This window comes from Ambystoma mexicanum, chromosome 1p (genome assembly GCF_040938575.1).
Source record: "Ambystoma mexicanum isolate Mex_15411 chromosome 1p, UKY_AmexF1_1, whole genome shotgun sequence".
Lineage (NCBI taxonomy): Eukaryota > Metazoa > Chordata > Amphibia > Caudata > Ambystomatidae > Ambystoma > Ambystoma mexicanum.
In genome coordinates, this window is record NC_090921.1 from 520,429,729 (window position 1) to 520,442,751 (window position 13,023).

General features: G+C 43.8%; 1 protein-coding gene across 2 annotated transcripts in view; it reads left to right on the forward strand.

The window, feature by feature from the left end:
- DAPK3 (death associated protein kinase 3) overlaps nt 1–13,023 on the forward strand; it is a 64,872-nt gene that overhangs the window by 35,355 nt on the left and 16,494 nt on the right. For both annotated transcript variants that reach the window (XM_069649403.1, XM_069649404.1), the window contains exons 3-5: nt 1,133–1,493; nt 10,390–10,519; nt 10,622–10,670. In XM_069649403.1, coding sequence (XP_069505504.1) covers nt 1,133–1,493; nt 10,390–10,519; nt 10,622–10,670 — 540 coding nt within the window. The remainder of the gene's footprint in view (nt 1–1,132; nt 1,494–10,389; nt 10,520–10,621; nt 10,671–13,023) is intronic.

Genomic DNA, 13,023 nt, shown 5'->3' on the forward strand with positions numbered 1-13,023 from the left:
CAGCATCACATGGGAATCCAGTACAATAATGGGACCGCGAAGGGCATAGGCCGTATATACCAGTATGATTTCTTGGCCTCAAGCCAAACACTATTTAGATGAATAAAAAAATATTTACTCAGCAGAAGTACAGGTTTTCTAAAGCGAAGGGCAGACCACACCTCTGTAGGTAGTTTTAGGGCCCCCATACTATGATAGCCACATTCACGCATTCCATGTTTTAAAGTCCACAAAGTTTTAGATTTTGTGACTTGTTTTTGCTGCTCCAATTCCGATAATGTATCCATGATTCTGGTATGCAGTGTGCTGTTGATTGTCTGGGGGTGGCTGGCGTAAGATCCTCTGGGCACGGGCCATTTGTCAGCTATGCATTTGGGTGTATTGGGGGGCAGATGCAGTGGAGCATTTCCAATCTGGCCACATTTGTATTTGGGTTTATATAGCACAAACGCATCTAGGAGGCAATGGAACGCTGTACATGTAATTTGCAGTTAGCAGACACCTGTTGAAGGGGAGGTTGCAGGTTACAGTAACTTGAAACAAGGTAACAAAATGGACTGCCCTCTATGTGGGAGGATGAAGGGCTGAAAAGTTGTACAACAAAATGGTACATTATTCAGGGTATGTCACTCCTAGTTTGAGAAGTCTAATAACTTTAACAGATTTGCTATGTGCACCCAAACTTGACAACATTTTGTTCCCATGTGCCGTGTTTTACACTGCTTTCCCAAAAAACCATGCACTGAAAATAGCAAATGAAAATGATTAAGTTAAAAGATAAATTGGCAGCAAATTAAAGCTGTTCTACAAGCAAATGTGTTTGTGGATATCTGTGCTGATTGTTCCTGCTCATCCAAAATAGTGTCAAGTCTGGGTGCAAATAACACATCTCTTAAAGCTATTGGACTACTCAAACTATGAGTGACCTATCATGAATTATGTATTGTCAAATTTCTTTCCTGTTGTATGATACCATTTTGCTGTATAAGGTTACAGTAATTTGGACAACCACCCCCTGCCTCCACCATTTTTATTTGCTTTATTTCTTTTTTATCTAAACTATTTTGTTCTTAGACTGAGAACAGTTGCCTTTGTTTAGGTTTGTAAACTAACTTTACCCATCCTCTAACAGCGGCCAATTCGCCATTGTACGGAAGTGCTACGAGAAGAGGACCAAGTGTGAGTTTGCAGCTAAGTTCATAAAGAAACGTCGCCTGTCCTCCAGCCGGCGTGGTGTGAGCCGCGAGGAGATAGAGCGTGAAGTGAGCATCCTCAAGGAGATCCAGCACCCTAACATCATCACCCTGCATGACATCTTTGAGAACAAGACTGATGTGATACTGATCCTGGAGCTGGTGTCTGGCGGGGAGCTCTTTGACTTCTTGGCAGAAAAGGAGTCCCTGACGGAAGAGGAGGCCACACAGTTCCTGAAGCAGATCCTGGATGGAGTTGATTACCTCCATTCAAAGCGTATTGCGCACTTTGACCTCAAGGTGACCAAATGAATTTTAAAAGTACAGGACTAAGCTAGGATTTCAATTTTGGCATCCTTAGCATGTTAAATATAAGTATGTGCCAGTTTAAAAGACCTGGAACAAAAGGTCCACTGTTACTGCATTAATCCTTCTTTTGTCCTCAACCACCACTCCTCTGAAATATCACGAAAGAAACTAGCGTGATCACACTTTACTTCCCAAATTTCACCATTAATTGATGCATGCCCTCCCCGCCACCATATCATGTGCATAGCACCTTTTCTATTGCGCTCCACCTCCCACAATAGACGGGAGGACTTTCTTCTAGCTTTCCAATGCCGGAGTCCCAGTGTAAAGCCAGTTTAATGCAAACTGAAAATAAGGTATTTTCCGCCAGTGGATTTTTAACTTGAGCAGCACTGTAAATCGGATCCCTTGTCTCAATCCTCCTTCTGGCTCCTCCTTCTTCTCCCTTCTCTTAAATCCACGCTCATCTCCCCATTCACTTCTGACTATTCCCCATCCCCTTCCTTCTGTCTCCCACCTCCCTTCTTTTACCCCTCGCTTCCCTCCCTGCTGGCTCCTCCTGTCTCTTCCCCACGCGAATTGCTCCCGTCTCTACCTTCCCTTCTGCCTCCTCCAACTCCCATCTCCTCCCTTCCTTCTGGCTTTTTATTTTTTCTTTTGCACACTCTTTATCGCTGGTTAGCATTTTGCCATGGCTTGGAGGTGCTACATGTTGCCAACTAGTAGCACTTTTTCTCACACACTTTCTCTTACTTTCGCTCTCCCCCTTTTCTTTCCATTTTTCAGTCCCTCATTCTATTTATGCCTCCATTTCTGTGCCTCGCCCTTCTGCCTTTGTCGCTCTCCCCCCTTCTGCCTTTGTCGCTCTCCCCCTTCTCTCTCTCTCTCTCTCTCTCTCTCTCTCTCTCTCTCTCTCTCTCTCTCTCTCTCTCTCTCTCTCTCTCTCTCTCTCTCTCTCTCTCTCTCTCTCTCTCTGCCTTTGTCGTTTTTCCTCTCACCCCCTTCCCCTCACCTCTCTCTCGCACTTTTCCCCTCACCTCTCTCTCGCACTTTTCCCCTCACCTCTCTCTCGCACTTTTCCCCTCACCTCTCTCTCGCACTTTTCCCCTCACCTCTCTCTCGCACTTTTCCCCTCACCTCTCACGCACCTTTCCCCTCACCTCTCACGCACCTTTCCCCTCACCTCTCACGCACCCTTCCCCTCACCCCTCTCACTCGCACCCTTCCCCTCGTCTCTCTCTCTCTCGCCTCTCTCGCACTCTTGCTTGTACCCATATAGATAATATATTTCAGTGTGCAACAAGGATCGTGGATTGGCAGGTAAGGTGAGTGGAACTGATTGGAAGCTACGTTCATTTTTCTAAATGTAGTCTTCAGTTGTCGGAATGCTTGAACACTTTGGTTGTGAGAAAAAGGGCCATATTTCTTCTTTCTTTGTATGAGTTACAGAGCTCGGGTTCAGTGCCCATTGGTTATCCTGCCTCTTTTGCTTATCAGAGAGAGAACATCCCATGTCAGTGGCCCCACAAATCTGCTCCATTTACTCTAAAAAGAGACCGTTGCATGCTGTGCGTCCACAAAGGCTTAACATAGATGCCACTGTGTGAGTGGAAGGCCTGCTAAGGGACAAAGACTTCGCTTGACTTGGAACTACGAATGTTAAAAAGAGTGAGAGAACATGACCTGATGTACAGACATAATACCCTCTTTGCCCAACGCAAAGCCTTTTCACGCATACACACACCCACAAAAACATAGCCTCAGACCAAACGGATTTCTTAACTTTTTCCATGGTGCCCCTGCTCTTATAGACAAACTTCATACATGCCAATTTGTCGGCTGCCAAATGGCAGAACAACCATAGATATTCACTATAGGACAGGGTAGTCGCAAATGTATTGGAAAATGTTACTGTCTCGTGGTTCATCTCCCCATCCCTCTTCTGAAAGCTTACGTGTGCAAGTGTCTGAGTCTGAAAGGTTTCAACATGACATTTGTGACCCAGTTTTCCCAAACATCATGCACCCCACAAAAAACATTGGACCTCATTATGAGACCGGCCGTAGCCGTGCCGGTTAAATCATACTTTTTCCGGCCCCTGGGAATGGGCAATTAGGGGGGCATTACTGCCCCGGCGCACCCGGTAATTGCCCATTCCCAAGCGCTGGAAAAAAATGCTCCCCATTCCCATTGGAATAGGGAGGCCGGATGCACTCGAATGCACTCGGGAGGATAGCTTAGGAGCAACATGCTCGTCTTGGTAGCAAGCTGGCACAGAGCAACACAGGTTCGATCCCCGGGTCCGCGCTTAGAAGCCTCTGGGTATTAAGCGTGTTATAAATAACGTATATCATACCGGCACCATTCAGGAATGGTGTCGGTGGATCCGACATGGTCTGCTCGCGGTCACCCACGAGTATGCCGGTCCGGTAAGAACGGTACTGGCAAGCTTACCGGTATTGTTGTTACTGGACCGGCATACTTAAAATGAGGCCCACCCATTGTGGAGGAGTCTTAAGAGTAGTAAGCATGTTTTCATTTCACTGGTAGTTGTTGAGCCTCCTGTATGGTTTTTGGGTGCCTCCGTGAGTCTGCGTATGAGGTAATTTCTTATAGTGTACTTAATATAGATATTTGGTGAAACCTGCAACCTTCTCCACTAGAGAAAAGACAATGTATCCTAGAAGGTTTTCTCAAAATCTCATCTTCCACTAATAGGAAGAGTTTTATCTGTTATTCCTGTTGCATTAAGAATTGTTTGCTATCCATTTTGTGTTATTCCCGTTTTAACAATTGTTTTGTTTCCTGCGCCTAACCTGTTATATTGAACACTATTTGGAGCAAGCTAAATCACATATAAAACCTTGTTTTTTCAAAAATATATTTTCCATTGTATAGAAAACTCATTATATTCGACACATTTATGAAACTAAAGGTGTTCAGCGGTCTCTTATGGCAGTGTCTAGCAGTGCTGCAACAATCCACGTGACATGAATTGCATCTCCAGTCAAGGAACATTCTTCCCTCCTTTTGTTTTGAGTCAGTCTGGGTAACCGCTTTTACCATTTGGACTTAGGATGATATCCATGCATTTGCGAAACTTTCATGAGCATAGTTTCTTTCTGGCTGCTTTCGGCTGTGCAAAATCACAGCGTTGCATCCATTCTGCTTGGGCTCCAACTGTGATTTTTCATCTACACTGCATGGAGAACATTCAATATACAAACAATAAGGGCACCCATCATTCCTGCTATGCATTATTAATATCCATACCAGTTCTCTTCCCCACTGCCCCCACACTCACGCATGGGCTTTGCTTGGTTTCTGTAAATCTTTAATTATTACAACTGTTTACATTCATCAATCTACCTACTGGTATGTGTCTCCATCTCATCTTCTGGCACTAATAAGGATATGTGTCATTCAAATGTTATTCCGTGTGTTGAAAAACATTGTATTCCCTCTTAGCTATGCTTGGGTGTGTCAGCTTGAGCTAGTGGCCCACTCGCAGCTCAACGTTTAATAAAGAAAATACATTTAAAGATTTTTTTCATGTGTTATATACCAAACTCTCTGCCAGTATAGTCCTCGCAAGGTAACATTAATTGTCCTATCCCATGATTGTACTTGGTACCCACCTGGGGTGTCCATTGTCAACACTTTTTTATTTGCACTATTTAGAGAGCCTTTGATCCAGCACATGATTTCCTTTCATCACAATTGCCCCCTTACCGCAGCTGCTTCAGTCTCAGGCTTGTGACTATGTGGGTGATTTGATGGTCTTCATGGTCAAACCTGGATTATTTATCCATAAATGATCCATTCAACTTGCAGAGGTTGTGAATATTACTTGCTATAAACTTACGTTCAAGAAATTCTGGTACATCGATAACTTTTTGGTCAGACGGTAGGCACCTTTTGGATACTCTGATCTTCCATGATTCTTCTCTAGTGTATAGATCTAAAATGCAATCTATCACTAATTGGGCCAGTCACTAATTTGAATGATGGGCACATCTTCCCTACCTTTTGCTTGGCCGTAGTCCTCTATTTAAAGTAAACCCCAATACCCAAGTGTGTGTTTTTTGATGGCTCTTTTATTCTTTTAACCACAGTTTGTGGAAATCAACCATCATTGGCCAGTTTATCTAGCACTCCGGCCAGATTTGCTATTGGAGCAGTTGTTTTATCAACCCTGATGCTGCTGGGTGTCAGTCAGTCAGCTTAAATATCTATTCTTTCTACCCTAAAGACCCCTCCTCCCCATCACATTTGCATTCTCAAATACATTAGACATAAAGGGGCACACCAAACTCAATAATGTCAGATTCTTTCAGGTGTCAGAAATCTAGGTAGAATGATCACGGGTTTAGTCTAAGGAAAGCTTTGAGGATACTTGTGTATCAAGTAAACATGCCTATGTGGCAATACTTTGAATTACCCATTATCTTGCATGATGCGCTTCTGAAGATATGAACTATCCCATCTACGCCTGCTTTCAGAAGTTGCAGGGAGACTGTTTTTCAACACCAGAGTACTTGGTCTGCCCAGAAACACCCTTCTTTACATTGCGCCAAGCAAGAAGTCTCAAGCACACTTCTCCTACCATTGGCAAACCTGATTCTCTAACATTTCAAAAACCGGGCAATATAGCCTGGCCATATAATATACAGTATCTTTAAGTGGGCCTCAGACTTCCCAGATCTGGATATACTCTCTCTTCACTCGTAGACTGTTTCCTCGATTTGAAATAAACATCCATAATATTTTACAATTGCTTTAGTATAAGATCCTCCCTTGCCTCGATTATACCTTAAAATGCTAAGTCCTCCTGAGACTTGACCGCTTTTGTTTACCAACAAACGTGGATTTGCTGTGTGCTACTTGCACTCTGGTTGCCAATTGCTGGTAGCTTGTCTGGTGTGCTGGGCTTTCTCATATCTGTGTAGCAATATTATCTTCTGTACCGGTTTATGTTTTGATATATCTGTTTTCCAAGTTGTCGCCATGGCACCTTACTCACTACCTGGAAATGGAAGGTAACATTTCTCCAACTTCCAATCACTGATTGGTCGCATTGGATTAGAACTTTATGTGGAGCAACTATGAGGTATTGAGATGTGACCCTCGTAATAACTATATAAAGCTCATTGTTAAATGTGTGATTGAATAAACAAATGCAGTCATGATTTCTTTTTTATGTTCTTCTTTCAAAACCTTTGTATCTTGTTTTAGAAAAAAAGCCCAATTGTCCTCTTGCCCCTCTCCTGGAAACCTGAGGGTAATAGAAGTGGTGGAGGGGACAACGATGAACATTGTGTTTTGTAGGAGGGGTGAGATGGGTGAGCAGCTTTTGAGATCGGGTTTGATCTTGCAATCTGATACACTGTGGCATGGCATAACTTGGGTCCTGGAGCGCTGGAAACATGACCCCTTATATGTTGTGAAGAGGTAGGCCCAGCAGACCATGCACCTTTTAGTGACTTTAACAGAATGTAGTCGGACATATTACGTAGGTAGAGGGGTGGTTTACCTTTCCTGCACTTGTGAATATTGTGCAACAGTTTACCCTGATAACAATCTGAAACTACCACCAGCGTAAGGAGTAACATGCCAACTCGTGTCTGTTTCTGAGGCTGCACGCCAGATGCACATATGTGTTCTAAGCGAACTGCTGATAGTGGATGAGCTTAGCAGGGAGTCCGAACAGAGTCAAATCGCAAAATCTTATTTGCGCTTCAACAAGCTCAATTAACTGATTTTCGACTTTCTGACAAAGGATAGTGTAGGCATAGACTGTTCGCCTGGAAAAAAGGCTATACAATTACAGAGTGACGGAAATATGGGCAATTAAAGGTCTATGGTTTAGGGTGAATTCCTTTGGCCTGGCTCATTTGGAGCCTACTGGAGGCAGTCTTCATTCCCTGTCTCCTAGTGGAAATGGGTGAACCTCTAGTACAGGCTGGGGCATCCAAATCATTGGCAGTTGTGCCTCTGAATGTTAGATGGGGGCATGCCCATGTTAATCGCCTATATCATGCAATTCATTCTTTATTTCCCTTATCCACTTAAATAGAATCCATCCGTTTATTGTCACAGACTGCCTCAATAACACACCCTCCCAAAAGATAGTTCAGGGTTTTTATACATTTTCTTGTAAGAGACTATAAGGTCTCTGTCTTGTTTTCTCACTGTCGCCCATCTAATTTCTACTTTTCTGATAGTGCTGGCCTAAATAAGCTCCCCCTGGAACATCCTAGGTGGGACCTACTCTTCTTTCGTGCTAGTTCAAAAGGGTCATTGGGTCATGCTTTCCAGATACTCAAGCCATCTCTATATACTTCCTTTCACACCCTGATATTCCTCTCCTTGTATCTCTCAACCACGTTCCTTCCTTCCAGCTACTCCAACTCCACTACCCTTTCATTCCTCTCTCTCCCTGCGTCTTACTCCTCTGTCTCTGATATCTCTAAATCGCTCTACAACTTAACTGCACCCCCGATGGTGGTCATGCCTACTCTCTTACTACACTCCCCTCCCCTCTCCACTACTACTCTACACCACTACTAAGCTCCCTCTCAACAAAACCATCTACTCAGTCACCTTCCTTTCACTCTCGTCACCTTTCACTCTTTCACTAACATTCTCACTCGCCCACTTTACACGCACACTCACAACACAGTACCACTTGCTCTTAGCAACCAATACCACACCTTTGCTGAAATTCATCTCCACACTCGGTCTACCGTATTTCCCCTTCTGTTCTGCCGCCTTTCCTCCTCTGGCCTCACCTGAACAATATGCACCTTCTTGTCCCCATCTTTAACCCCCTCCCCCCCCCTCCTTTTCCCACTGGTTCCTCAGGCCAATCTGGCCCTATCATGGAGGTATTACAGACATTTGAATACATAACGGTTTCTAAGCCGCCCTCTCCCTCTTTTCTCTCACGGGGCCGCTGTGCTGGGTTAATGGCGACTCACATTAGATAATGTTCCCATTTGTGACAGGGATCCGCACCGCAGCTGAATCGTAGGTACTTTATTTTTGAGTCATGTTTGGGAGCCGCTCCATTGCTGTTATGTTAGTTGGGGAGCCTCACCACAGCTGCTCTGTCTCTGTGTGCATTTGCTTGAGGCATAGTGGTTCCATTCCCCAGTATGACAGGAGCAGTCTCTCTGGAGGCACAGGTGGGTGGCTATGTTGCGGGTGTCCCATATTGAACGCTGATTTATTTATTTTATTTATATTTATATAGCGCGCAAGCAGCCCAGGGGCATTGAGGCGCTGTTACTTGCAATAACCTAGTTACATGGTACACATGATAGCGATTGTTGACACATTATGAATAGTACAAGGAATCATACTGTTGTTACAAATATTGCATTTGGTCGTATATTACAACATATATGATCTCATGCTGATGTGTCGGTCCTTATGTGAAGAGGGTAGTTTTCAGTGTTTTGCGGAAGGTGGTGAGGGAGTCCTCACCACGGATAGTGGGAGGTAGGGCATTCCAGTGAGTGGGCGCGAGATAGGGGAAGCTGGATCCACCCGCTTTTACTCTTTTTACTAGTGGCACAGAGAGCATGTTGGTGTACGGTGATCTGGTTGGCCTGGTAGTGGAGACAGGGTGGATCCTTTGAGAGAGGTATGCTGGAGCAGTGAAGTGAATGCACTTGTGGGTCAGTGTTAGGGCTTTGAATACGATCCTTTCCTTTATTGGGAGCCAGTGGGCTAGTTTTCTGGCTTCAGAGATGTGTTCTCTTTTAGCAATGCCTTGGGCTGCCCGGAGAGTATTGTTCTGTATTACTTGTAGTCTCTCTAAGTTTTTGTTGGAGGTTCCTAGAAAGAGTACGTTGCAGTAGTCTAGCCTGGAGCCGGTGATGGCTCTGGCTATGTTGGTGCTGTTCTCTTTGGAGAGAAAGGGCCTGATTGCGTTGATAAGTTTGGCATGATATGCAGCTGCGGATGCTATTGCGTTGACTTGTCTATCCATGGATAGGCTGGAGTCCAGGTAGACTCCCAGAGTTTTGACAGAATCGGAGACCGGGATTTTAATGGAGTCAATGGTGAAGTGGCTGAATTGGGCATCTAGATTTTTTTAGCGTGTCGGGGGAACCTACCAGGAGGAGTTCGTCTGGTCAGAGTTGAGGCATAGTCTGTTGTCTGCCATCCAGGCTTGGATGGTGTTGTAGAGGTTGTTGAGGGTCAGGGAGTCGGTGTCATAGTTACCTGTGAGAGTGAGGAGGATCTCATGATGATTGTATTGGCCTGAAATGAGAAACAAAACTGCACAGCATTTTCATGCAGAGGTATGGGGTGATTAACAGTTGCTCCACTCACGCACATACATGTACTTGGGGAGGGGGCAGGAAATGGGGCCTTCTCAACTGCCACCTTCTCCCTATAGAAATGGCTCTGGCTTCCACCTGGTAGGCCTTCCACCCCAGTATGAGAGGGGGACCCCCTTCCTCTCTTGACAAGGTCCGCTTACGATGCAGTAATCCTGGGGATCAAGTGTGTTTGTGAATGCAAATCCACTTATCCACACCAGTGATCTCAGGTTGGTGGTTCAAACCAGAGCACTGGAGGTATTCTTCATTTTCTGTGTCCCTTCCCGGGCAGCTCTGTAGTGGACTTATTTTATTTTTAGGGAGCAGCATGCAGAATCTGCATTCTGGCCAATACCTAGCAGAAGTCTGGCCTTTATTTTTGGACCGCTTATGTTTGGTCTGATGTGCTGCCAATGTGGGCTCTTGATTGTGTGAGTTCAAGCGAACTAGTGGAAGGGCAAGCAGAGTCATTAAATGGGCATGAGGCTGATCGCATGCTTGGATCTTCATATTCCTGAATAATGATGATTGATTCAAACCTTTCTTCTCGAAAGCCTGAAAACATCATGCTTCTGGATAAGAACGTGCCCAGCCCCCGCATCAAACTTATTGACTTTGGAATTGCCCACAGGATTGAGGCGGGTAACGAGTTCAAGAACATCTTTGGAACCCCAGAGTTTGTAGGTGAGTGCTCTTACATAACAAACACCTTTGCTCCAGGTGGAATCATATTTTGGGAGCTGTTTGACCAGAACCTGACTTATGTTTTTTCTTGCCTCCTCAAAGCTCCTGAAATTGTGAATTATGAGCCCCTCGGGCTCGAAGCGGATATGTGGTGAGTGCAAAGGGAGGACAACTATTATGCCCAGTACTAAGAAAATTATTTTTTATGTACTTGTACAGGTGTCAAGGAATGAAAAAGAAATTGGATGCCAAAGTTCGGGGGAATGTCACTCCTAGGCAAAAAGCTGATTTTAATATTGGAACTACAGTCCATTTTATATTGGTTGGCATGGCACTACAGTTTTACCAGACCATTAGAGTGTTACTATGCCAAAATGAAGTTAATTGTTTGCACTGAGCAATGAGTTGGTACCGTTGTTCAGTAGTTTACTCTCTTAGGGCAAGTGTTTGTTTTTTCTCATGTTTGGTGAAAACGATGGTTCTGGGGTGTAATTGAATTATTGCTAATCAGCACCCCGGTGGGGTGGGTCTGGCAGCCAACCAGCTATTTTGGAAGCTCGGAAATGGGGCTTTACCACCTGGTAGAGCCCATGTTCTGAGCTTCCTCTAAAGTGGGAGGACACCATCTCACCAGCAGGGCAGCAGGTAAGTTCCCCCTCGCACTCCCTTTCCCCTATCCCCAATTTCCACCTTGCTTGCCCATTTGTACACCCCCTTACCTGCAGCTTCCTTGCCCTTCACCAGCGCCTTGAACACTTTGTTTTGTAGTTTTTTAAAGTTAAGAAACTGTAACGCACCATTTCTCAACTTTAAAAAAACGTATTGGCATCCTGGAAAACCTTGCTCATGTTGGCCCCAAGTGGTTGATGCTTAAGTAATGTTTTGGATCGAGAAAAGTATTATCTTAATGTCTGGCAAATGATGGTTAACTCATAGATGTGACAGAATGCCCACACCAGGGATATACTAGTAGGTTAAAGTTCTGACTAATCTGTGGAGAAAAACATGCTAGCACGTTTGAAGGGAACAGTTAAAATGATTGAGTGCCCAGTGAGTTAGAAGAAGTGAACATACACTTGAGCAGTTATCTGCCCAAGACTGTCCTTTTTATTGATTGTTTTTAAATATATTTCAAAAATTGTTATGCACCATTTCTCCAATCTCACTATTAATCATCCAAGCCAGAGGGGGGACAAGACTAGAACAATACTAACTAGGGAACAGATAGGAAAGTAAGGAAGGAACCTTGATATTCAGCCATGTCAAATAGATTCCATAATATGATTAGACGCAACACATATGGTTTTTAAGCATATACATCATTAAGAGTCCGAGATTAATTGATACTCGTCTAGCATTTGTTTGTTTTTTCAAAATGAGATGCGCTCCCTGGCTGATAATGTTATACTTGGATCCAGTCTTCATGCTGAGGCTTCTCGCTGCTTTTCCATTTCCTTAAAACGTTTTTTTTTTTCTGCTATAAATAGTGCTGTATATAGAGAGATATATCCAGAGTTGATGCTAGATGTCCCAATACACAAAACAATGAAGTATGTGGTATCTTAAATTGCATAATCTTCTCCATTTGACAAAGAACTTCTTCCAGTATCCCAATTTCAGAGCATATGTGTACCAACTTCTTTTTTGCAAGACCAGCAAAGATCCGATTGGGGTGGGGGGGTGGGGTTGGGAAAGGAGGAGGGAAGAGGGGGGTGAGGGGATGGGAGGGGAGATTGGGGGGGGGGTGTGGGGCGAGGGAGAGATGCAATTTTGGAGTTCTCCATATACATAACTCTAATTTTTTTTTTTTACATTCGTGATGTGGTTTGCATATTCCCAGTCTATTAATACATGGTGTACTGAAACTGGATTTTGTCTATTTTAAGATGATTATTCACTGATGGGCAATCCAAAGTGATAAATACATATTTTTCTTTTCTATATTCACCCAAATGGAAGTGCTTTTCGAGATTACATTCATCCAGTGATGAAGGCCATTCAGTGAAGACTAAGCATGAAATGTTCTTGTAATGGGGGAGCCAAATCCTCCCTCCGCCACAGATTGCAGAAGGATAGACATTGGGATTATTGGGGTGCATGCCATTTCCTCACAAAAAAATCATTAAAAACTTGACAAATTTCCTTGAGTCATTTCTTTGTATCGATTTAATCTCCTTCCACTAGCGCTCTGTCATTCAGGTTGTCAGAGTCATCTTAATCGTACCAATCTTCCCCCATATAGTAAGGTTTATTTCAGACCACCTCTTAGATTCACAAATCATTTCCCTGAGTTTGAAACGGACATTAAGTGTGTAATGCCTCTTGATAAATATGAATCCCTTCATGGCCCAATTTAATTCTCGACTAGGAAGACAACCTTTGACGCTTGCCATAGTAATTTGGAAGATTTCTGTTTTTGACTTATTCACTTTGATGTTCGATATTTTACCAAATCTAAAAAATATGTTCATTATGCTATTGAAGGAATCTTCAGGATTTGACTA